The 25,707-nt window shown below is 44.1% G+C and overlaps 1 protein-coding gene across 3 annotated transcripts in view; it reads right to left on the reverse strand.

The window, feature by feature from the left end:
• The window catches only part of LOC116979988 (multiple epidermal growth factor-like domains protein 6), a 322,278-nt gene that overhangs the window by 20,170 nt on the left and 276,401 nt on the right, over positions 1–25,707 (reverse strand). The window contains exons 20-29 of one of the 3 annotated variants that reach the window (XM_033032014.1): positions 21,846–21,977; positions 20,850–20,978; positions 17,883–18,014; positions 16,072–16,200; positions 10,196–10,324; positions 8,023–8,151; positions 6,827–6,955; positions 6,603–6,731; positions 3,716–3,844; positions 2,021–2,149 (exon numbers count right to left, since the gene is read on the reverse strand). In XM_033032014.1, the coding sequence (XP_032887905.1) occupies positions 2,021–2,149; positions 3,716–3,844; positions 6,603–6,731; positions 6,827–6,955; positions 8,023–8,151; positions 10,196–10,324; positions 16,072–16,200; positions 17,883–18,014; positions 20,850–20,978; positions 21,846–21,977 (1,296 nt within the window). The remainder of the gene's footprint in view (positions 1–2,020; positions 2,150–3,715; positions 3,845–6,602; positions 6,732–6,826; positions 6,956–8,022; positions 8,152–10,195; positions 10,325–16,071; positions 16,201–17,882; positions 18,015–20,849; positions 20,979–21,845; positions 21,978–25,707) is intronic. The other 2 variants (XM_033032015.1, XM_033032016.1) reach the window with 2 other exon arrangements.

Raw genomic sequence — 25,707 nt, forward strand, 5'->3', positions numbered from 1 at the left:
CTGGAGTAACTCAGTATCCCTGGAGAACATGGATAGGTGATTGCTGAACTGTCATATGTTGAAAGAACGGAGCGACTGGGCTTTTATACACTGGAATTTAGAAGGATGAGAGAGGATCTTATTGAAACATTTAAGATTATTAAGGGATTAGACACGCTAGAGGCAGGAAACATGTTCCCGATGTTGGGGGAGTGCAGAACCAGGGGCCACAGTCTAAATGACCTACACCTTATTCTTCATTTAGAACGGAGATGCGGAAAAACATTTTCACCCAGAGAGTTGTGAATCTGTGGAATTCTCTGCCTCAGAAAGCAATGGAGGCTGATTCTCTGAGTGCTTTCATGAGAGAGTTAGATGGAGATATCAGAGTCAAGGGATATGGGGAGAAGGCAGGAACAGGGTACTGATTGTGGATGATCAGCCATGATCACAGTGAATGGCGGTGCTGGCTCGAAGAGCCGAAAGGACTACTCCTGCACCTATTGTCTATTGTCCATTGTGATATTTTGGGCCAAGACCCTTCTTCAATCCTGGCCTAAAAAATCACCCATCCATGTTCTCCCGAGATGCTCCCTGAGCCACTGAATTACTCTAGCATTTTGTGACTTTCTGGTAAACCAACCTCTGCATTTCTTTGTTTCAGCTTTTGATTTTTTCTAACCAGTTCCTCCTTTTCATTAGATGCCTGGTCCCCTTGGATTTCTGGAAATTTATTTGTGTCCACTTGTGTCTGGACAGAGCCATCAAATGTATTTAATCGTTCTGTCAACGCGGGAGGGGGATGGAGAAAGGACAGGAGAGAGACATTTCACAAGAAATGGCACTGCTTGTCACCACTTTAGTACCGTATACAGTTCTGAACGCCACATTACAGCTAATATGTAATGGCACTGGAGAGGTTGCAGAGGCGATTTACGACGATGTGGCCAGGGTTCAATAACGAATAATTTGATAAGTTAAAATTGTTTTCTTATTTACTCTACCTCTCTTGTGAACTTACACATCTCACTACAAAGCTGTATAAGATTATGAGGCCCCAGGCGAAGTAAACTGGAAGGATCTATTTCCCTTAGCAGAGCGATCTAAAAACATAGTCGGCATAGATTTAAAGCAATTAATAAAAATGGGAGAAGAGATGGGAAGATATCTGCCCATTTGGAGAGCATCGAGCTCACTGCCCCAAAGGGGAGAAGAGGCAGAAACTCAACACATTTGGACGCTAACTAGATGAATACAGGAAGAAATGTGATCGGTAGGGCCACACAGCTGGTGCTCCAAGGCTAAATGGCCTGCACTTGTGTTGTAAATTCACTACAAATATCACAATTTCCTCATCCATCGAGCAAATGAAATGTGAGAGCGCACACCAACAGATTCAGGATCAGTTTCTTCCCAGCTGTTATCAGGCAACTGAATCATCCTACCACAACCAGAGAGCAGTGCTGAACTACTTTCTACCTCTTTGGTGACCCTCGGACTATCCTTGATCAGACTTTGCTGGCTTTACCTTGCACTTAACATTATTCACTTGTCATGTATCTATAGACTGTGTATGGATCGATTTGGAATTCATATATTGTCTTTCTGCTGACTGGATAGCACGCATCAAAAGCTTTTCACTCTACCTGTAACAATGTGACATGTGACAAGCACTTCCCTCTGCACAGCGACTCCGGACCGTCAAAGCCACCACAGCCAGACATAAAAACAGCTTTTTCCATGAGCAGTAGCTCTACTCAATAACCAAAAGTCTGTGGCCTCCTTTTGCTCTGGTATTTTATTTCATTCACATGTTTAAACTATAATGTTTTATTCTTAATGTTTTAATATTTTATTCTTAATTGTTTACTATATGTCGTGTTGTTACTTGCGAGCGGAGCACCTAAGCAAATTCCTTGTATGTGTACATACTTGGCCAATGAACTTATTCATTCAATAAACTAAACTAAACGAAACATAACATGCACTCTAGATCAAGGAGTAAAATCTGACTTTCGACTGATCTGAGTTTAATCCTTACTCTCTTCACAACCGTTGCCAGTGAACCCGGCAGAACAGCCACACTCTCCGGTGACATGGTTGCAGGCAATGCCAGGCAGGCACTCACATCTCTGGCCACAGTCCTCTCCATAGTAACCGGGCAAGCATGCTGCAAGAGAAATAAAACACTGTCAAACTCTCTCCTGAATCCAAAACCTTTAACTATATTTCAGGAATTATATTCTCCTGCCTTCTCCCCCATAACCTATGACACCTGTACGAATCAAAATCTATCTCTGCCTTAAAAATATCCATTGACAATAACAACTACTTAATGCACTAAAATAGGTGAAATTGCATTTCTGACACACGCACTAATCAAGAATCTATCTGTCTCTTCCTTAAAAATATCCATTGAAATATTCCAAGTTTTTAGCAACTATTATTAACATGCTGCAGAATATGAATAAAAGATTGGAACTCACATATGTGGCTAATATCACTAGCTTGTTAGAAATAATGTACTGCTGTCTTAAATTCTATTGCATTTTGTGTTATGTGTTTAATAGAACTATATTCAACATAAGACTAAAGAGTTTGCCACACATTAATTATAGCCTGTCCATTAAGAGCTGACTAAAATGACATGCAGAAAAGACCATTTTCTGGAGTATTTATAGTGGGAATAGTGGACACATATTTTAACCTTCCATCTCTTCAATGATTTCTCTTGGCAGCAGTGGAGAAAGTTACACTGGGCAGCCTTGCAGGAGTATTAAAACATTGTCACCAATTTCAGCATTTCCTTATTGAATTATACGGGCACAGTCCCAAAGATGGAGCTAGTTCCATGGTGCAACAATGGTAAATGCTAATAGTTTTGCCATGATAGAAACAGACCCTATAAATGATACGGCAATGTCAGCTAATTTGACAGGATTTTGATTTGTGTTCACGATAGATCATAGAAACATAGAAACATAGAAAATATATGCAGGAGTAGGTAATTCGGCCCTTCGAGCCAGTACCACCATTCAATATGATAATTCAAAATCAGTGCCCCGTTCCTGCTTTCTCCCCATATCCCTTGATCTATCTAACTCTCTCTTTAAAACATCCAGAGAATTGGCCTCCACTGCCTTCTGTTGCAGAGAATTCCACAGATTCACAACTCTCTGGTTGAAAAAGTTTTTCCTCATCTCAGTCCTAAATGACCTAGATCCTCGAAGTAAGTCCACCAATATGCTAAATATTGCTAAATATTATATTATTTTTAGTTTGGTTTAGTTTAGAGATACAGCGCAGAAACAGGCCGTTCGGCCAACCGGGTCCGTGCCGATCACCAATCCACGCACATTAACACCATCCTACACTCACTAGGGACAATTTTTACATTTACCAAGGCGATTAACTGTACATTTTTTAATGCGGGAGGATACCAAAGATCTTGGAGAAAATCCACACAGGTCACGGGGAGAAAGTACAAACTCTGAACAGGCAGCAACCACAGTCGCGATCGAACCGGGGTTTCCGATGCTGCATTCGCTGTAAGGCAGCGACTCTACCACTGTGCCACCGTGACCGCCCAGTGGTGTGGTTGTTGCAAACCGTATCCTAATGGTTCAAAGCAACATAATATGGCTGCACATTAAGTGGTTGAAACAAATATAACTTGGTGCCCTGTGATTTAAGGACTGGATCCCCCACTCAGTAAACACCCCAGGGTATAACTTACGTTTGTCGCATCTCTTGCCCCGCCAGCCTTGGGTACACTGGCAAACCCCTGTCTCGTGGTGACAGGAATAAGCATTTTTGCACTGGCATCTTTCCTCGCAGTGCTCCCCATGATATCCTGCTGGGCAAGCTAGAAGACCAAACCAAACATCAAACTGGTTCATTATACTGTGGAGAAGTGACTATGCTATCTTAATATCAGCACCACAAAACAATGCAGGATGGATTGACTCCATCTTGGACACAGGAACAAAGTGCTGTGTCAGTGATACCACTTCCCCATGAACGTACCCCTTACACAGTGTTTATACTCAGAGTCATACTGTGTGGAAACTGGCCCTTCACCCCAACTTGTGCATGCCAACCAAGATGCCCCATCTACACTAGTCCCACCTACCCACATTTGGCCTATATACCTCTAAGCCATGCCTATCCATGTACCTGTTCTAATGTCTCAAAATGTTGTTATAGCACCTGCCTTAACTACCTCCTTTGGCAATTCATTCCATATACCCACCACTGTGTGTGTGCATAATGTTGCCCCTCAGGTTCCTATTAAATGTTTCCCCTCTCACCATAAATCTATGTCCTCTCGTTCTTGATTTGCCTACTCTGGGTAAAAGACTGTGCATCTACCCTATTGTTCCCCTCATGATCTTATGCGCGTCTCAAGGATCATCCCTCACCCTCATCCACTCCAAGGAACAGAGTCCTAGCCTGCCCAACCTCTCCCTACAGCTCAGCCCCTCAAATCCTGACAATATCATTGTAAATCTTCTCTGTACTCTTTCCAGCTTAACAATATATTTCCTATAACAAGGTGCGCAAAACTGAACGCAATACTCCAAATATGGCCTCACCATCATCCTGTAGAAGTGTAACATAACTCAAAAGGTTTAAAACAGAAACTGACGTTTTCATATCATTTATCTGGTAGTTAAAGTTCTACTGTCTTTGCTCTGGTAGAATTGGTGGAAAATCCAAGATATGGAAGGACAAGTCTCCTGAAGATAGTGGCAGGGTGGCTGGTGGAAATGGTGAGAGCAAGCTAGGACAAGGGCTGCAGCTTTTAAAATAAAATGGAGCATGGTGCCCAACAACAGAGGTGGTCATTCTAGAGCTGGCATCTTTGTTTAAAGCAACTAAACAAATGGACATGCAAAGATTAACCATCACAAAGGCTTTCCAGTTTCTTCAGTTCTAAGACATTTATAATATTTGGACAGGTATATGGATAGGAAAGTTAGAAGGATATGAGCCAAGCACGGGTAGGTGGGACTAGCGAAGGTGGGACATCTTGACCTGCATAGGGAAGTTTAGCAGAAGGGCCTGTTTCTGTGCTAGGAATCTATGGTTCGATGCTGGTATTGCTGAAACAAAAATCCCGCAGATGCTGGAAATCTGAAGCAAACAGCAGAAAACATTGGAAATGCTCAGCAGGCTGGATGTTTTATGCAGTGGCCAAATATAAAAGCAAGGATATAATCCTGCAATGCTGGGGCTTTATAAGGCACTGGTCAGACCGCATTTGGAGTATTGTGAGCAGTTTTGGACCCCATATCCAAGGAGGGGTGTGCTGGCTTTGGAGAGAGTCCAGAGGAGGTTTACAAGAATGATCCCAGTAATAAGTGGGTTAACATACAATGAGTGTTTGATGACTCTGAGCCTGTGCTCGCTGGACTTTAGAAGGATGTGGGGAGATTCATTGAGAATTACCACATAATGAAAGGCCTGGATAGAGTGGATGTGGAGAGGATGTTTCCACTAGTGGGAGAGTCTCGGACTAGAGGGCACAGCTTCAGAATAAAAGGACACACCTTTAGAAAGGAGGTAAGGAAGAACTTATTTGGTCATAGGGTGGTGAATCAGTGGAATTTATTGCCACAGATGGCTGTGGAGGCCAAGTCATTGGGTATTTTTAAAGTGGAGGTTGAGGCAGGAGAATGGGGTTGAGAGGAAAAGATAGATCAACCATGATTGACTAGCAGACTCAATCGGCCAAATGTCCTAATTCTACTCCTATGACATGCTTAGAATCATAGAGTTATACAGCGCAGAAATGGGCCCTTCGACCCATCATGTATTTGCCAAGCTTTTTGCCCATCTGCACTAATCATACTGATATAAGTATCTGATGAGAATCTGAATCATTGATTCTGTTCGGTTCATCACAGAAGCTGCCTGACCTAGTGAGTATTTCTGTCATCTTTTGTGTCTCAAATGTAGGATAAACCCTCTGACAAACTCCAATACAATTATTTTTATTTCACCAGTAATATTCTGCAAGCAGTATCTTTACAGTCCATGCGGAATCATAAACAGACCAGATATTGGAGACTTAGTTTAGTTTAGAGATACGGAGTAGAAACAGGCCCTTCGGCCCACCAAGTCCACGCTGACAAATGATCACCTGATATCCTACACACTAGGGACAATTTACTGAAGCCAATTAACCTACAAACCTGCACGTCTTCGGAACGTGGGAGGAAACCGGAGCACCCGGAGAAAACCCACGCAGTCACAGGGAGAAGGTATGAACTCTATACAGACAGCACCCAAAGTCAGGATTGAACCCGGGTCTCTGGCATTGTAAGGCAGCAACTCTACCTTTGATCAGGGAAGAGAAATTTAAAAGGAAAACAAGCAAATAATGAACTTGCAAACTAACCTTGATATGTATCCATCACAAATCTCTTAGAATAGGTGGTATTCTTCGACCCGAAACATCACCTATTCCTTCTCTCCAGAGATGCTGCCTGTCCTGCTGATTTACTCCAGCATTTGGTGTCTATCTTCAATTTAAACCAGCATCTGCAATTCTTTCCTACACAGGTATTTTTTTGATCCCTGGTCTAGTAAAACAATGCAAAACCTTGACCTTTACTTACGAGTTTGACACTTTTCCCCGACCCAGCCGGGTCTGCAAGTGCACCGTCCAATGAATCGGTCGCAGGTTCCCCCGTTACTGCAGCTGCAGTGTTGCTGACAGCCTTCCCCAAACCGTCCGTCTTCACACTCTGAACACAAGCACACAGCCAGGTTGGTTTCACGGACCCTCCGAATGATTAACATTAGGCATTACTTTCATTCTAGGTTCTGACCACCTACTCACCCAGCTCACAGGCGATACCAGTCCACCCCTTGGGACAGCCGCACGATCCACTCACGGGGTCACACTCAGCTGAATCCCTGCAGATACAGGACTGCAGGCAGTTCAATCCATAGAACCCCAATGGGCATCCTATCAGGTCCAAAATGGGTAAATCAAAAACGTGATCAAGTGGAAAACTACAGCAACGTATAATTTCGACTTTTTATCACTTATCAGGGTAACCTTAAGTGTGGAGATAATTCAGATCCAATACAAAGAAAGGAGGAAAATTCTCTTCAGTTACATTTGCTGTTGAGTCCAGCTGAATCTGACCCAAACTAAATCTTTACTCAATGGACATGAATTCAAACAAGGAAAATACAAATAATTTATTTGATTGACCTCACAGTAGATGCACAAAGGTGGTAGAGGCCATATGGTCTCAATCAAAGAGAGTATTTTGGTTAGCTTTACAAAATAACTTCAGTTTGAAGATGACATTTTTTTCAGAACTCCGGTCATTTATTAAATTATTGAGCTGAAATCTGATGATATCAATGCAAGGAGCATTATGGATAAAGCAGGTCCATGGAGCCTGCATCCGTGCATGGTACCACGATGTTGTGGCTGCTTTGGGGATGTGGTTGTGAGAGGGATAAGAACCACAGCTCAACGTTCAGATGTGATCGTGAGGAAGGTTAAAAAAAAAAAGGGAGTCATAGAATCATAGTGATACAATATGGAAACAGGCCCTTCAGCCCAACTTTCCAACACCGGCCAACATGTCCCAGCTACACTCGTCCCAGTGGCCCATATCCCTCCAAACCTCTCCCATCCATGTACCAGAGGAGGTAGTTGAGGCAGGAACTATCGCAACGTTTAAGGAACAGTTAGACAGGTACATGGATAGAGTAGGTTTGGAGGGATATGGGCCAAACTCGGTCAGGTGGGAATAAAGTAGCTGGAACAGTAGCTGGCCGGTGTGGGCAAGTTGGGTAGAAGGGCCTGTTTCCACGCTGTATCACTCTATAACTCTATAATATCTTAGAAACCTATGGCTGTGAAGGGTGTGAGGGATTGGTAATGAGACAAAGCCATTAATGCTGGAATACAGATGCTGCAATACCTATCACCAGGTTAATGAATGTGGACACATGGCATCATAACAAGGTCCAAACCCCAGCATCCCCGACCCAGTCCAGTTTATACTTCCTTACGTTGTTGGCACCTGGCTCCTGTCCATCCAGGAATGCAGAGGCACTGGCCGGTCACACGATCACACGTCGCATTATTGTAGCAGTCGCAACGTTGGCTGCAACCCTCACCATAACGCAGGTCAGCACAGGCTGGGAAAGGAAAACAAAAACTCAGTGCGGCATTCACTCGCTTCAGTGCCAAGCGGCGAGCGAACAGCACAAAAATGTGTCGCAAAAGAAATCATTCCAGAACAAAACCAACATTCTGCTGGTAAACGGCCGGCAGTCCCATTGCATTGGATTTAAAAAAAATAAGATTAGTGTCTCATTGTATGAAGCAAAGTGGCTGCTGTTTCATCGTGATAGAATATTCCTTTACGGATTCCAATGGAGAGAGTGGGACGGGTTGTCAAAAACTGCAGATGCTGCAATGTTGAAAATACTCAGCAGGCATGCAACCATGGAGAGAGAAACAGACTTACATGGCCATGGACTTTCATCAGAGATAGGAAATGTTAGAAATAAAATATGTGTAGAGTCGCAGAGGAAGGGGAAGGACAGAGGGATTAAGGAATGGAATGGAATACTTTATTGACAAGGCAAAGTGTAATTCTCTGCTTACATACCCAAGGTATACAAATAGCGGCAACCTACGGCGCTGACAAAGTTACAAAGCACGCCGGCTCCTCCTTTGTTTTCCTCCTCCACCCCCCCCCCCCCCCCCCTCACCCCCCACACACACCAGGCCCCCCTACGCCGGGTTCTCCTTTGTTCATTGTTCTCCTCCCCCCCTCACCAATGTTAGGCTGCAACTAGGAGACGGAATGCAGTGTTGGCACCAGGTGAGAGAGGATGCCAAGCGATTGTTAACTGTATCCGAAGTTAACTGTATCCGGAGGAGATATAGATAGCAGATGATGTGGACAGAGCGACACAAAGAATATAATATGAATACCATATAAAGATAACGCACCAGTTGCATGAAATGTGAAATAAAGGAGAATGCTGAAAATATTGAAAATAAGGGTAGAATTGTTATTTGTGACTATGAACTTTCAAAGACATTTTGATAATGTACCACATAATAGATCAGGAACTGGAATGGATGGTGGGTCTTGTAAACACAAAACGGCTAAGGTTCTGGGTGTAAGTTATTGGTGAACAGTTGCTTTACAGAACAGAAGGAAGTACAAGGTCACTTTATTGTTCAAAGAGATACAGCATGGAACCAGGGTCTTCTGCCCAGCAAGACTATGCCCACCATCGACCACCCATTCACACTAGTTCTATGTTATTCCACTTATGTCATCCATTCCCTACACACTAGGGGGCAATTTTTACTGAGGTCATTTAACCTGCAAACCCGCATTGCTGGGATGTGGGAGGAAACCGGAGCACCCGGAGGAAAGCCATGTAGTCACAGCGAGAACGTGCAAACTCCATACAGACCGTACCAGAGCTCAGGATCGAACATGGGTCTCTGCCGCTGTAAGGCCGCAGGTTTACCAGCTGTGCCACGATGCCCCCTGTCATTCATACTGGCATTCTGATTTATAAAAGTGTATCTGATTGAGATTTACTAGAATGTACCTGGAATGAGCAATTTCATTCATATGGAGAGAAGCTGGCGATAGGTCATTGATATGCAATGTTAACGTTGTTCCACTCCTCACAGATGCTGTCTGGACTGCTGAGAAATTCCAGCACTATACTTCAATATCCAAAATTGGCAGCCTTTCACTATTGTATGAAGCAGGATCAGTCTGAAGAAGGGTCCCGATCCGAAACGTCATCTATCCTTTCTCTCCAGATATGCTGCCTGACCTGCTGAGTTACTCCAGCACTTTGTGCCTATCCTTGGTGTAAACCAGCAACTGCAGTTCCTTGTTTCTCCAATGATGAGTGTTTGACATCTGGTAATGGTTTTGGGAACACTAGAAATATCTAAAAAAACTTGCAGAATATGGATAGAAATAAACCCAACAGTGAGGAAGATGGTAACAGATTCTTGGAGGACTTGCATGGCCTGGTGAAAACGATAGACTCAGTGAAAGTAAATTATCACACAGGGTGCTTCTATTTCTAGTGCACCCTAAAGTAGATGTGTAATGTGTGATACAGTGGGTTTATAAAGCTTCCTTCACCATGCGCCTGCCCCCATCCCAAACCCTCCCACCCAGCCAGTTAAGCTTACATTGGTTGCACTGAGGTCCCAGCCATCCAGGAAGACAGTGGCACGTTCCCGTCGCAGGATCACATCCGGCGCCATTCCTGCACTTGCACACCTGCTGACAGTCAACGCCATGAAAGCCATCAGGGCAGGCTGGGGATGAGAAAGATGCACTTGGATCAGGAGCTGGGGCAGTTATTAAATCGTCATTACAAAGAATTCCACAAGGCCCACTGCCGCAGAATTCAACAGGAGACAATAATGTATTGAAAGAGTAAATATGCATAGATTCAGTTTTAACATAAACCTTTAAGTGGTGCTCCCAGTGAGGGTCAGATTGTGAGATGGATGGACAGTAGCGGTAGAACTACTGCCTTACAGCACCAAAGGCCTGGGTTCGATCCTAACTATGGGTGCTGGCTGTACAGAGTTTGTGCGTTCTCCCAGTGACCTGTGTGGGTTTTCTCTGAGATCTTCTGTTTCCTCCCACACACCAAAGAGTAGGAGGAGAGAGGGTGGGCAGGATTGCATTGCTACTGGATTTATTGTAGCTGACAATGCAAGGGTGAACAAGAGACCTTGCATGGTCATGTCCGGTTAATATATTCACTGGAAATACCAACACTCCATGGCCACTGGGTGGCAAGCTAACAGACGCAAAGACTGACTGCATCAATGAACTCCTGGCTAATCTCTCCCTATCCACTTTACACCCAAAATTCCACTGTTCACATTTCTCAATTCACACCAAGTCTCATTCACACAGCGATCTGCATAAACTGCCCTCTACTAGCTCCCGGTGAAACAAATCCTCAGATTTATAATTCCCATTCCTATTTTCAAATCCATTCACACTCCTGCCATTCCCTATTTCCATCATAGAAAATCATCCAGAATATTTAATATACTTTCACAGTGATAACCAGTGAACAGTAACAAACTAGCATTTAAACTATTTAAACCACTGGTTAGGATAAAGCAGAGTTTATACACAGCAGGATTAAGGCTTTTGGAATGAGTTGCTGAAATAAAAATTATATTGCCACTTTTCAGAATAAGAAAGAGGAGTGAAAGGCCTAATTGAGCCAATTAGAATGGGAAAAAAAATGAATTCCACTCATTGGAAAGAAATAAACTCCCTGAGGATGGAAATGGCAGGTTTGCCTGGGCACTGAAAGTAATACAAAGACTAATATACAGCCAGCAACTTAGCAAACGTGGGAGACCCTGGAGTCTTGGTTCTTGGTTTCTTGGTCCTCCAAAATATTCCAAATGGAATTTAAACTGGAGGTGGTGAAGGGAGGGCTTAAGCCAGAAAGAGTTATTGGGAAGAAAGAGCTACTTTAAATTTAGTTGCATCGGGTTGGGTAACTATAGTTGGGTGGAGATTATTCCATGCTTTAATTGTGCGGAGGAAGAACGAATTGCTGTACACATCTGTCTTTGTAGCTGGGATCACAAATTGGATCGAATGCCCTCGTCTGTTCCTAATTGGTTTGGGTTTAGTGTAGGTCTTGTAATCTATGTCGATCTGACCATTTAACATTTTGTAAAAACAGGTCAAACGTCTGTCTTGGAGAAGGTTCCACCCCAGAGAATTCAGAAGTTTGGTGACACTCGCTTCTCTCTCTTAGGTGTTGGTAACAAATCGAGCTGCCTGTCTTTGGACACATTTGGAGTCTGTCTTGTTATGATGTCATATGTACTGTAGAACTCAGGTCATTCTGGAAGAAGGGTCTTGGTCCGAAACATCACCCATTCCTTCTCTCCTGAGATGCTGCCTATGACTTACTCCCCAGCATTATGTGTCTATATTCATTCTGGAAACACAACTTTGGGAAATTGCCCAGTTGTTGCTGGTTAATATTCAACATCAATGCATTTATACTGAACAAATGTAATAACCCATCTGGGAATAAATATAATTCCTGAAATATTGAAAATATCTTTCTAAACATGTATACATTTCACTCAACTCATGTGAGTATATGCTTAAATATCCAGCCAACTGATACTATATCTAGATATATATACGCATATCAACTTGAGGCTTTACACTTTTTACACTGCATCCTCAGTGAACACAGGAGGGCGCTGTTTACCGCTGCTCTGAAACAAACTGCAGCAGGCCGTTTCTATGCCTCTGAAAACTGAAGAAGGGGCTCGACCTGAAACTTCATCCATTCATTTTCTCCAGAGATGCTGCCTGGCCCGCTGAGTTACTCCAGCATCTTGTGTCTATCTTCGGTGTAAACCAGCACCTGCCTTTTGAAGGATGAGGGGACCTCATTGAAACTTACCGAACAGTGAATGGCCTGGATAGAGCGGATGTGAAGAGGATGTTTCCACTAGTGTGAGACTCTATAACCAGAGGGCACAGCCTCAGAATTGAAGGACGTTCCTTTAGGAAGGAGATGAGGAGGGATTTCTTTAATCAGAGGGTAGTGAATCTGTGGAATTCATTGCCACAGAAGGCCGTGGAGGCTGTCAATGGATATTCTTAACGGAGGGATAGATAGATTCTTGACTAGTACGGATGTCAGGGGTTATAGGGTCAAGGCAGGAGAATGGGGTTAAGAGGAAGAGATAGTTCAGCCATGACTGAATGGCAGAGTAGACTTGATGGGCCGAATGGCCTAATTCTGCTCCTATCACTTCTGAATTTTTGAACTTATGAAATATCAGTGTTCAGAGAATTCCTAATTTATTTTCCATCCACAATTATTATATCAGTTTGTGCAAGCTGATTGATTTAGTGTGTGTTCAGTGCTCCAGTGATAACGCATGGATACTGATTGATTCGCTGAGCATCTTCACTCAGTCCGCCTCAGTTTATGAGATATCATGGTTGCCAAACACTTTACCTCCCCTTCCCACTGCTGCATGGTTATACAATTTAGCAAGGGAAATGTGTTCAGGATTAGTTACTAACTCATACTGTATTTGCAGCAATACTGTTCTTTTACATCAGACTAACAAGGAGTGTAGGAGGCTGAGATATATTGACATATTGAGGTATACAAGATCATGAGAGGCATAGATAATGTCAATGTTCACAATCACAGGGTAAAGGCATCCAGAACTGGAGGACAAACATTTAAACTGAGACAGGAAAGATTTAAAAGAGACATCTGAGAGGCATTTTTTTCTCACAGGGCGTGGTGAATACATGCGACAAACTGCCAGACAAAGCTGTAGAAGTGTGTAAAAGACAATAGTTAAAGACATTTAGACAGGTTTCACCAACTAGAGCACGGTCCTGACCTACCATCTACCTAATTGGAAACCCTCGTACTACCTTGATGACTGAACTGTATTGCCTTCCATCACAGGGAGGAATGTGGATTCCACTCTGGTGGGTGTTTACGTTAAACTTTATTTTATGTGCTGTGTGTATTTTTGCTTTTTCTTTTACTTAGTACAGCTGTAAGGTAACTCACATTTCAGTGTACCTTAATTGGTACAAGTGACAATTAAATTGAATCTTGAATCTAATCGGCCATTCATTAATGGCTGATCTAACTCTCCCCCTCAACCCCATTCTCCCCACAACCCCTGACTGGTACTAATCAAGAATCTATCTATCTCTGCCTTAAAAATATCCATCGACTTGGCCTTCTGTGGCAATGAATTCACCAGATGTAAGGCCGCAGCTCTACCTGCTGTGCCACTGCGCCTCCATTGTGTTTTAAAGACTCGGGAATGGAATCTACCTCAAAGTGCGGTGCCTAAATGAGGTCTACATTGGGATCAGTTTACAAAGTCCACTGATGGCTTCCCATTTTAAAGTAGTTCAAGGAAATGCCATCCTGTTCATTTGAATGCAATATTCACGGTTAGCTGAATGGTGCCTGAGAAACTGAATGCATGCAGTTAATCCCTCAGCACCTCACAATTGTTAAAGACTACTCTTGCCAATGTTAGAGTGAATTCTCTTGTTCAATGTAAGAGTGAATTCCTCACTGTGAACCTCTAGTTAGAACTCGTTTTAAAACCACCTTTGTGTCTTTCATCTCTCAATGTCTGTTAAAGCCTGTCTCACTTGGGCGTTATTTGCGCGTCATTTACGCGTTACAACGCTCGACGTACATTACGTGCGCATGGCATGCATTTGCACGCACATGGCGCATGGTGAGACATGGTGGCGTAGGCAGTGACGTACGGTAGCGTGCGGTGCCCCAGGATTTTGGGATTCTCAAAATCCTCGCTTGCCACCTGCGTGACGCGCAAATGACGCCCAAGTGGGACAGCCCTTAAGTCTCCTGTGAGGAACCCCTCAAGACAAAATGGGACAAAGCTTGAACATTAATGGAAACAGACAATATTTACTCATATGAATATGTTCAGGACCTCAGCACAAGTTTCTTTTAACAAAGGGTCCTAAGCTTACAAATTTGTTAGCGTACTCTTCCACTGAGATCTACGCAGGGAACAAGATGGTTCATCTGCAGGACCTCTAAACTCATTCATCTTAATGAAGATTTTATAACTGTGAAGAAGAAACTCAAGGATACGGTTGTTATATTTGCTTATCCTCTAGGTTTGCTGAAACCTTTACAATTATATCCATGATTTGAAGATTCTCTTCAATTTTTTTAATCACCGTCAACTATTTTTAGTTTATTATTTATTTTTTGATAGTCGAATACTTTTGTATGTTATAAAGATTCAGTTTGGGGCTGCTCCCACAGTAAGTACAGGCTTGGAATTTGAACTAAGTAAATGGAGGCGGAATTGGGTGTCCTTTAAACATTACTTTAGACTTTACTTTATACTTCAGAGATACAGCATGGAAACAGACCCTTCAGCCCACTGAGACTGTGCCTACCAGTGATCACCCCGGTCACTAGTGTTAATTAGTACACCAGCATTATCCTACACACCAGAGACAACTTACAATATTTTACCGAAGCCAATTAACCTACAAATCGGTACGTCTTTGTAGTGTGGGAAGAAACTGGAGCAGCCCGAGGAAACCCACTTGGTTACAGGAAGAATGTACAAACTCCGAACAGACAGCACCCGAGGTCAGGATTGAACCTGGGTATCTGGCGCTGTAAAGCAGCAAATCTACCGCCACGTCACTGTGCCGCATAAGCTAAGAGAAGTATCCACTCAGCTCAGTCTGAAGACAGGTCCGCACCCAAAATGTCATCTGTCCACATCTGATCACAGATGCTGCCTGACACGCTGAGTTCCTTCAGCACTTTGTGTTTTGCTCAACTGCCCAGTAAAATCTGGCCCAAATAGCAACCAAGGCTGCTGCTTAAGGTGGCTGTGTTTAGCAACAGAGGTTGAAGGAGCAGCGATGGGATTGAACATGAGCTCCACTGCTCTCCATCCTTGACTTCATAGCTTCAAAGCTGGCATTTCCCACCCCGCCCCTCCTCCCTACATTAGTCGATCACATTTACAGTTCAAGGGGGTCATAAGTTCATTAGTAATGAGAGCAGAATTAGGATATTTGGCCCATCAAGCCTACTCCGCCATTCAATCATGGCTGATCTATGTCTCCCTCTTAACCCCATTCTCCTGCCTTTTCCCCATAACCCTTGACATCCGTACTCATCAAGAATCTATTTATCTCTGCCTTAAAAATATCCATTGACGCCCCTCCACAGCCTTCTATGGCATTGAATTCTACAGATTCACCACCCTCTGGCTAAAGAAATTCCTCCTCATCTCCTTCCTAAGGGAAAGGTTTTAATTTTGAGGCTGTTACCTCTGGTCCTAGACTCTCCCACAAGTGGAAACATTCTCTCCATGTTCACTCTATTCAGGCCTTTCTTTCACTTTTCTGTAAGTTCCAATGAGGTCCCCCCTCGTCCTTCTAAACTCCGGCGAGTTGAGACCCAGTGCCGTCAGATGCTTGAATTTAAAGTAAAAATCCCACAGCTTACGCCTTTCACAGAATGTTCCCATCCATCCAGCCGCACAGGTGCACGCTCCACTGACGTGATCGCAAGCTGCTCCATTTTGGCACCGGCAGATGGAGCCACATCCTGGACCGTAGCTTCCAGCAGGGCACTCTGCACACAGGAGAGATGACAGTGTGAATCAGGCTCCACTACTCATCCATACACCGATGAGCAGCTGGGATGAAGCAACTTAGTGACCTCCCTCCATAAGCATCTCCCAGCAAACATTCAATTTTTACTCCTGCAACACGCCTTTTATAAGTTCATAAGTTATAGGAACAGAATTAGGCCATTTGGCCCATCAAGCCTACTCTTGAATTCAATCATAGCTGAACTATCTTTCCCTCTCAACCCCATTCCCTTGCCCCATAACACCATAACTCCCCATCCCCCCATAACCCTGTACTAATTGTTCCGAAAAGAGCTTGTGACAAGTCCACCAGCTCTCTGGGAAGTCCTCTGCATAGGGGTGATGGGGAGAGGAGAGAAATTCTCCATTCTACCAGCAGTGCTTGTCTTTACAGACTTTTACTTGTTCATTTTCCAGTTCCAGGGCATCACTGGTAATGCCAGCATTTACTGCCCATGGTTGCCTTTGAGAAGGTGGTGGTGAGTTGGCTTGCAGATGGCTGCAGTCACTCAGGTGAAGGTGAAGGTGTTCCCACAGCACAGGTTAAATCTGGAGCAAGTAGCAAAACATTCATCCGAATGAAGGGAGCCCCAGCATTTCCATCCAACAATGATGAAGGACTGGAGATACATCTCCAGGTTGGCACGTCACATGGAGGAGGACCAGCAGGCCTTCCCTTATGCCACCTACCCTTGCGCTGCTTGATAATGGAGATCATGGAACTGAATGTGTGAAAGCAGGCACAATGGAAAATCAACGCCATACAATTTGCACCAGGAACCAAGGGTTAATCTATCCCCCCAATTTCAGTGATCTATGATAATTGTTCCCTTTGCCTCACTCACTCCTTTCTAAAAATGTTGCCTTTCATTATGCTGGGGGTAAATTTAAAAAGCACAAACCAACATGAACTGCCGCAGGCAGCATAGAAAAAGTGGAGGAGGCTGGAAGAATGACATGAAACCATACAGTTACTGAGCAGTGCGTTAGTCAGTATAACATTATGAAATCCCCGATTACTTGATTCATTTCAGCATCAGCATTAACCTCTGCTGGGTTCTGAAATATTTTAAGAATGACCATGTCTTATCACAGACTGGTTAATGAAGTTCAGCAAATTTTCAGTTACCCCACATTCCCTTTCTTCCCGTGTCACTCCCCATGTGGAGGAACACCACTGGGTTCTCGATATATCCCAAACACAGGCAAATGGGACTGGGTCAGGTAGATATTTTAGGTTTAGGTTTATTATTGTCACATGCACCAAAGTACAGTAAATAAAAGCTTTGTTTTGCATGCTCTCCAAACAGATCCTGTTTCTTCATAGCTGTTATCGGGCAACTGAACCATCCTACCACAACTGGAGAGCAGTTCCGACCTACTATCTACCCCAATGGAGATCCTCGGATTATCTATGATTAGACATTAATCTTGCACTAAACATTATTCAAGTGATTCCCTTTATTATGTATCTGTAAACATTATGAATAGCTCGCTTGTCGAGACCCTTCTCTGTCTGAAGAAGGGTCTCGGCCCGAAAGGTCAGCTATTCCTTTTCTCCAGAGATGTTGGCTGACCCGCTAAGTTACTCCAGCTTTTTGTGTCTATCTTCGGTTTAAACCAGCATCTGCAGTTCCATCCTACATAGACATCTGAGGCTTACTGTATTCACAGCGGTCCCCCGCATACCCGGCCTCACACAGACAGCAGCCCGTCACAGGGTCGCAGCTCCCGTCAGTGTTGTTACAGTCACACAAATCCCTGCAGCCTTCGCCCCATCGGCCAACGGCACACACTGTGAAGGAAACTGCATTTAGAGTCATAGAATCATAGTGTGACACAGCACGGAAACAGGCCCCTCGGCCCAACTTGCCCACATCGGCCAACATGTCCCAGCTACATTAGTCCCACCTGCCCGCGTTTGGTCCATATCCCTCCAAACCTGTCCTATCCATGTACCTGTCTAACTATTTCTTAAATATTGGTATATTCCTAGCCTTAACTAACTACCCTGGCAGCTTGTTCCATACACCCACCACCCTTTGGGTGAAAAAGTTACCCCTCAGTTTCCTATTAAATGTTTTCCCTTTCACCTTAAGCCTATGTCCTCTGGTCCTCTGGTCCTCGATTCACCTACTCTGGGCAAGAGACTCTGTGCATCTACCCGATCTAGTCCTCTTGTGATTTTAATCACGTCTATAAGATCACCCCTGTGGTGACAAACCTGCCATGTGTGACACAGAATCTGACAGGTGACGCACCATCAGGTGGCAGTCTTTTGCCCACTGTGAATAGAATTTAAACCAGGCATACAGGACGAATGTATAAATACTTTATTGTCACATGTGACAAGTCCCAGTGAAATGTTTTGCTTGCATACCCAAGGTATGCAAATAGTCGCTACATAAAGGGCGCTGACAAAGTTACAAAGTATCCCCGCGCCAGGTCTACCTTTGTTCTTCCCCTCTTCCCCTCCCTCACAATGGTCCCCCCACATCGGGACCTCCATCTTTCCTTGCCTCGGCAGTGGCGTCCTCTAGAGCAAGGGCTCCCAACCTGGGGTAAATTTCACCTACCCAGGGGGTAAATTTGTTGATTCGGGATTTGTACATATTTTTTCTCATTGACTGACTGTGTTTGGTTCCGGTATCTGTTCATCATTAGTTGTTTGTAAATCAGTGAAATAACATTGTTACGTGCTATTAAAGTTCCCAGGGGTAAACGGGACGAAAAAGGTTGGGAACCCCAGCTCTGGAGGTTGCATATCAAAATTGAAGACTGAATCTGACTTGGCTTTGGTGGGAAGGCATCATAATGGCTCGCTGCTAGTTTTGGACATTGGACACTGTGTCAATAAGACAGAGTTGTGTGGATGTTGTGACCTCTGACAGTCCTGATATGGGAAATGTGGAAGAGTTAATGTGCAGTGGCACTCCCTAAGAGCAGCACAGGACGGTCAGAAGTAAAAACAGCCAATGCTGGTAACACTCAGTAGAATTAACGTTTCGGACCCGAGACCGTTCATCGGATTCTGATCTGATAATTGTAATTTTTAAGTTTAGTTGAGTTTAAAGATACAGTGTGGAAACAAGCCCTTCGGTCCACCGAGTCCGCACCGACCAGCGATCCCCCACACATTAACACTACCCTACGCACTAGGGACAATTTAACTTTTTTTATACCAATGGACCTACAAACCTGTACATCTTTAGAGTGTGGGAGGAAACAGGAGATCTCAGAGAAAACCCTCGCAGGTCACGGGGAGAACTTACAAACTCTGTACAGACAGCACCCGTGGGCAGGATCGAACCCAGGTCTCTGGGGCTGTGAGGCAGCAACTCTACCGATGTGCCACCTTTCCACCCTGCCATCACAATGACTTATAGAGGACATAGGTTCAGGGTGGTGGGGGGGGGGAAGATTTAATAGGAACCTGCGGGGAAACTTTTTTACACAAAGGATGGTGGATGTATGGAACTAGATAGTTGAGGCAGGCACTATCACAATGTTTAAGAAACATTTAGACAGGTACATGGATAGGATATGACAAGATCAAAAATCTAATGAGTTTCTATAATGAACCTGTTTCCTGTAGAGGACACATCTATGGGAGAAATCTGAAGGACCTTCATAAAATCTAATGATAAATTACATGCATCGTTTTATTCTTCCAAAAGATGAAATGCAACGGCAGGAAATATAACAAGGTGGAGGAGCCCAAAATATTTCATAACCATTTATAGAGGACATAGATTTAAGGTGAGGGGGGGAAAGATTTAATAGGAACCTAAGGGGTAACTTTTTTTACACAAAGGATGGTGGGCGTATGGACCAAGATAGTTTTTTTTTAGTTTTTTTATATTTTATTTATTAGAAGTGAGTCCAATGCATTGGTACAACAACGATGTTAACATATTACATTCTCTGTACAACTTCCATTTTTTTTTTTTTTAAAGAGAGAAGTGAGAAAGGAGAGAAGAAAAAGAGGTTGTGAAAAGTGAAGAATAGATTAGTGAGCATGGGTGAAAAACCAATAAAGAAAAAGTGAAAGAGAAGGAATAAGTGAAGAAGGAAAGCAGGAGGGAGATTATTCCATTGCAACAGTGAGATGATTTTTAAAAAAATATTCTAAATCATCTTGCACCCATAGGACCAAGGTAGTTGAGGCAGGTATTATCGCAACGTTTAAGAAACATTTAGACAGGTACATGGATAGAATAGGTTTAGAGGGATATGGGACAAACACAGGCAGGTAGGTCTAGTGTACCTAGGGCATGTTGGGCGGTGTGGGCAAGTTGGGCCGAAGAGCCAGTGTGACGCTAGGACTCTACATAGTTTCCATGTCCTATTGTATCGCTCTTGCCAATGGGGAATTTCCATAAGGACATCTCGATAATGACATTTATAAAATTGTAACTTCCAACTGGCCTTTAGTCTGAAGACCAAAGAAAGGTCTCAACCCAAAACATTAACCATTCCTACTCTCCAAAGATGTTGCCTGTCCCGCTGAGTTACTCTAGCATTTTGAGTCTATTTCGATGTAAACCAGCATCTGCAGTTCCTTCCGCATTTTGCATTTTCTAATCGAGCGTGGAGATGACAAAGCCTTTTCTTCAATGGTATCACTTACCTATTTTGCAGTCAGGCCCCATCCACCCAGGGCCACAGATGCAGTCTCCAGTCATACTGTGACACAGGACGCCATTTTCACAGCGGCAGGGGTGCTGACAAGCCAGCCCATAGTAACCCGGAGAACAAGCTGGGAGGAAACCAAGATAAGGAAAGGGTGTAAAGTTCTGGAAAACCTGCAGGCTGTGGCACATTCACATATTTATTATTTGAGCCCACTTGTCTGCTGATTTCCAAGGTTCTAATAATGCTCAATCGCTGTGGCAGGTTGGCTTAGTTTGGTTTAGTTTAGAGATACAGCATAGAAACACGCCCTTCGGCCCACACCGACCATCAGTCACCCAAACACTAGTCCTATGTTATCCCAGTTTTGCATCGTACACACTAGAGAAATGTACAGATGCCAAGCAACCTACAGATCTGCATAACTTTGGAATATGAGATGAAACTGAAGCACCCAGAGAATACCTATGCAGTCACAGGGGGAACGTACAAACTCCGCACAGACAGCACCCATAGTTAGGATCGAACCCGTCTCTGGCACTTTAGCCTGGCAAAAATATATTGTCTACACACCTACCTAACTAGTCTATGTTGTAAAGTGGGAAATGCAGGTTAGAGACTGAAGGTTACCCAGGACTGGGATTATCCCCCATTTTTCTTCGTGGAATATTTAATGCCTGCTCGGTAAGCAGTTAAGGTTCTATCTGAGGGAAAGTGCAGCATTCCCTACATATTTTACTGAAGTGTCAGGCTAACTTATCTACTTTAGGTAACTCAGCAGCACAGGCAGCATCTCTGGAGAGAAAGAATGGGTGACTTTTAGGGTCGAGACCCTCCTTCAGTCTGAAGAAGGGTCTCGACCCGAAACATCACCCATTCCTTCTCTCCAGAGATGCTGCCTGTCCCGCTGAGTTACTCCAGCATTTTGTGTCTATCGTCAGCTGAACAAATCCTGCTGAGAGATAAGTCTTGGAGTGCTTGAAGTGATACCTACCAAGCTGGCACAATGCTCCAGTGAATCCTGCAGGACAGTCACACGTCCCCAACTCCTTGTTACAAGTACCTCCATTTTCACAGACTTCACAAGAGAACTGGCAGTTGATGCCCCAGTGGCCGGCTGGGCAATCTGAAGCAATCAAAAGGGAAATCACACGTTTTATATACCCGCTTATCAAGGTGATCACATAGGAGCATGCAACTGATGTGTCTGGCAGTCACCTGTAGGAAGGAACTGCAGATGTTGGCTTAAATCAACGAGACACAATAAGCTGGAGTAACTCAGCTGATCAGACAGAATCTCTGGAGAAAAGGAATACTGTAAGCGACGTTTTGGTTCGAGACCTTTCTTCCAGCATTTTGTGTCTATCTTTTATCTGGTGGTCTCGCCAGGGTACATAGATACATAGATACATAGAAAATAGGTGCAGGAGTAGGCCATTCGGCCCTTCGAGCCTGCACCGCCATTCAATATGATCATGGCTGATCATCCAACTCAGTATCCCGTACCTGCCTTCTCTCCATACCCCCTGATCCCTTTAGCCACAAGGGCCACATCTAACTCCCTCTTAAATATAGCCAATGAACTGGCCTCAACTACCTTCTGTGGCAGAGAGTTCCAGAGATTCACCACTCTCTGTGTGAAAATGTTTCTTCTCATCTCGGTCCTAAAGGATTTCCCCCTTATCCTTAAGCTGTGACCCCTTGTCCTGGACTTCCCCAACATCGGGAACAATCTTCCTGCATCTAGCCTGTCCAACCCCATAAGAATTTTGTACGTTTCTATAAGATCCCCTCTCAATCTCCTAAATTCTAGCGAGTATAAGCCAAGTCTATCCAGTCTTTCTTCATATGAAAGTCCTGACATCCCAGGAATCAGTCTGGTGAACCTTCTCTGCACTCCCTCTATGGCAAGAATGTCTTTCCTCAGATTTGGATCTTTGGGCTACCAAATACTCAAATATGCTCTGAACTACATAGACTATTATTGCACTATTATTGTTGTTTTTTTGTGTGTATGCGTATATATATATATATATATATATATATATATCTCTGTATTTGTGAGTATGTGTATATATACACACGCACACTTAACTTTTTTTCTCTCATTTATTATATTGTGTACAGTGTTTACATATTCTGTTGTGCTGCAGCAAATAAAGGGCCTGTCCCTCGAGCATGCGACTGCATGCGGCAAGCGCGACCTAACGTGGTCGCTTGAGCCGTACGGCCTCGTGGAGCCGGACCCCGCGCTGCCCCCGCTTACAGTTTGGTCGCGCTTGCCGCATGCAGTCGCATGCTCGTGGGACAGGCCCTTTAGAATTTCATTGTTCTCGCTGGGACATATGACAATAAAATACTCTAGGCTCTCTTGTCTCTTGACTCTTCAACTTGGGGGGGAAACCAGTGTAGGAACTGGCCACATGTTTAGTTCAGAAATGCAGCATGGAAGCAGGTCCTTTGACCCACTGAGACCGACCAGCGATCACCGCACATTAACACTATCCTACACACACTAGGGACAATTTTACACATACACCAAGACAATTAAGCCACGACTGCATGCGGCGAGCGCGGCCAAACCGGAAGCGGGGGCTGCGCAGAGTTCGAGTGATCCCGTACAAGTGTGGGAGGAAACGAAAGATCTCGGAAAAAACCCACACAGGTCACGGGGAGAATGTACAAACTCTGTACGACAGCACCCGTAGTCAGGATTGATCCCGGGTCTTTGGCACTGTAAAGCAGCAACTCTACCACTGTGCCACCGTGCAGCCACGAGAAATTAAAGATATCAATATCTCACAATGGCAACCACAATTAACCACAGCATCTGCAATGTCATTGCACAGGCAATCCCAGGCTTGCGGATTCAGGAGCGATAGGTTGTTACCGGGTTAGTATCCAAAGGCCTGAATTAGTTTTTTAGAGACAAGAGTCAAATCCCATCAGAGTAGCTGAATATTTAAAGTCAGTGAATTCAAAGCTATAACGATGAAACCATTGAGTTGGTGAGAAAAATCTACCATGCCTTTCAGGAAAGGGAATCTGCCATCCTTGCCCAGTTTGTTCTGTAGGTAACTCCAGCCCCATGGCAATGTGATTGAGTTTTCACTGCATTTTGAACGGCTCCCCACAAGCAAGTCGATTAAGGGGCAATATTGATTTGGTTTTTTGAGATACAGCGCAGAAACAGGCCTTTGGTCCATGCCGACCAGTGATCACCCCGTACACTAGCACCATCCTACACACTAGGGACATTTTACAATTTTACCAAAGCTAATTAACTTACAAACCTGTACATCTTTGCAGTGTGGGAGGAAGCCGGAGCATCTGGAGAAAACACACTGTTTTTTTTTAATATACTTAACTTCATAAGTTCATAAATTATAGGAGCAGAATTAGGCTATTCTGCCTGATAAGTCTTCTCCGCCATTCAATCGTGGCCAATCTGTCCTTTCTCTCTCAACCCCATACACTTGCCTTCTCCGCATAACCCCTGACACGTCTTTCAAGCTATTGAAGACGCAATAGTAGATTTGTTGCCTTAGAGTGCCAGAGACCCGTGTTCGATCCTGACTATGGGTGCTCTCCGTGTGGAGTTTGTACATTCTCGCCATGACCTGCGTGGGTTTTCTCCAGGTGCTCCGGTTTCCTCCCACACTCAAAAGATTTGTAGGCAAATTGGCTTGGTATAAATGTACATTGTCCCTAGTGTGTGTAGGATAATATATGTGTGCGGGGATCGCTGGTGGGCACGGACTCGGTGGGACAGAGGGCCTGTTTCCATGCTGTATCTCTAAACTAAACTAAAGTTGTGCTTGGTACATGTGCGATATGGTTAGGGCCTGTTTGTATGTACAGTACAGATGTGCTGGGTTCATGCGTTGTTGAGGAATGCTGTAAGTGTGTTTTAGAGGAGGAATGTTAATCATGGTTTAAATGGGTCTTTCTATAAGCCCTTTGCTGTGCTTTATTTGCACATACTTTGCACAAGGTCCACTGTTTTCCTTGTCACCTGGCCTTTCTGAATTGCAAATTGATGCTGCAGTAAGAATTTAACTGAAGTGCAGCCAAGTTCAATTTGTACATCTCTTACATTATAAATATGTGAAATAAAAAGTGGCACACCCAGGGAATAAAGGACACTTCACTTAGTTTACAATTAACCTCCAATTCTGCTCCTATAATCTATTACACCCCAGCGGTATGAACATTGACTTCTCCAATTTCAGGTAGTTCTTGCTTTCTCCCTCCTTCCCCTCCCCTTCCCAGCTCTCCCACAGCCTACTGTCTCCGCCTCTTCCTTTCTTTTTCCTGCCACCCCCCCCCCCAACAGTCTGAAGAAGGGTCGCGACCCGAAACGTCGCCTATTCCTTCGCTCCATAAATGCTGCTTCACCCGCTGAGTTTCTCCAGCATTTTTGTCTACCTTCACTTAGTTTAGTTTAGTTTAGAGATACAGCACGGAAACAGGCCCTTCAGCCCGCCGGGTCTGCACCAACCAGACATTAACACAATCCTACACCCACTAGGGACAATTTTTACATTTACCAAGCCAATTAACCTGCAAACCTATACGTCTTTGGAATGTGGGAGGAAACCGAAGATCTCGGAGAAAACCTACGCAGGTCACGGGGGAGAACGTTCAAACTCCGTACAGAGAGCACCTGTAGTCGGGATTGAACCCGGGTCTCCGGTGCTGCATTCGCTGTAAGGCAGCAACTCTACCGCTGCCCCACCGTGACTGCCCAATTCACTTCTACGGTTTGCAGAACTGAATTGCATCAAAATCAAAAGAAAAACATTGCAAATTTGCAGGAAAAATTGTGGGTGTGGGGAAGAAAGCACAAACTAGAG

Source organism: Amblyraja radiata, chromosome 13 (genome assembly GCF_010909765.2).
Source record: "Amblyraja radiata isolate CabotCenter1 chromosome 13, sAmbRad1.1.pri, whole genome shotgun sequence".
Lineage (NCBI taxonomy): Eukaryota > Metazoa > Chordata > Chondrichthyes > Rajiformes > Rajidae > Amblyraja > Amblyraja radiata.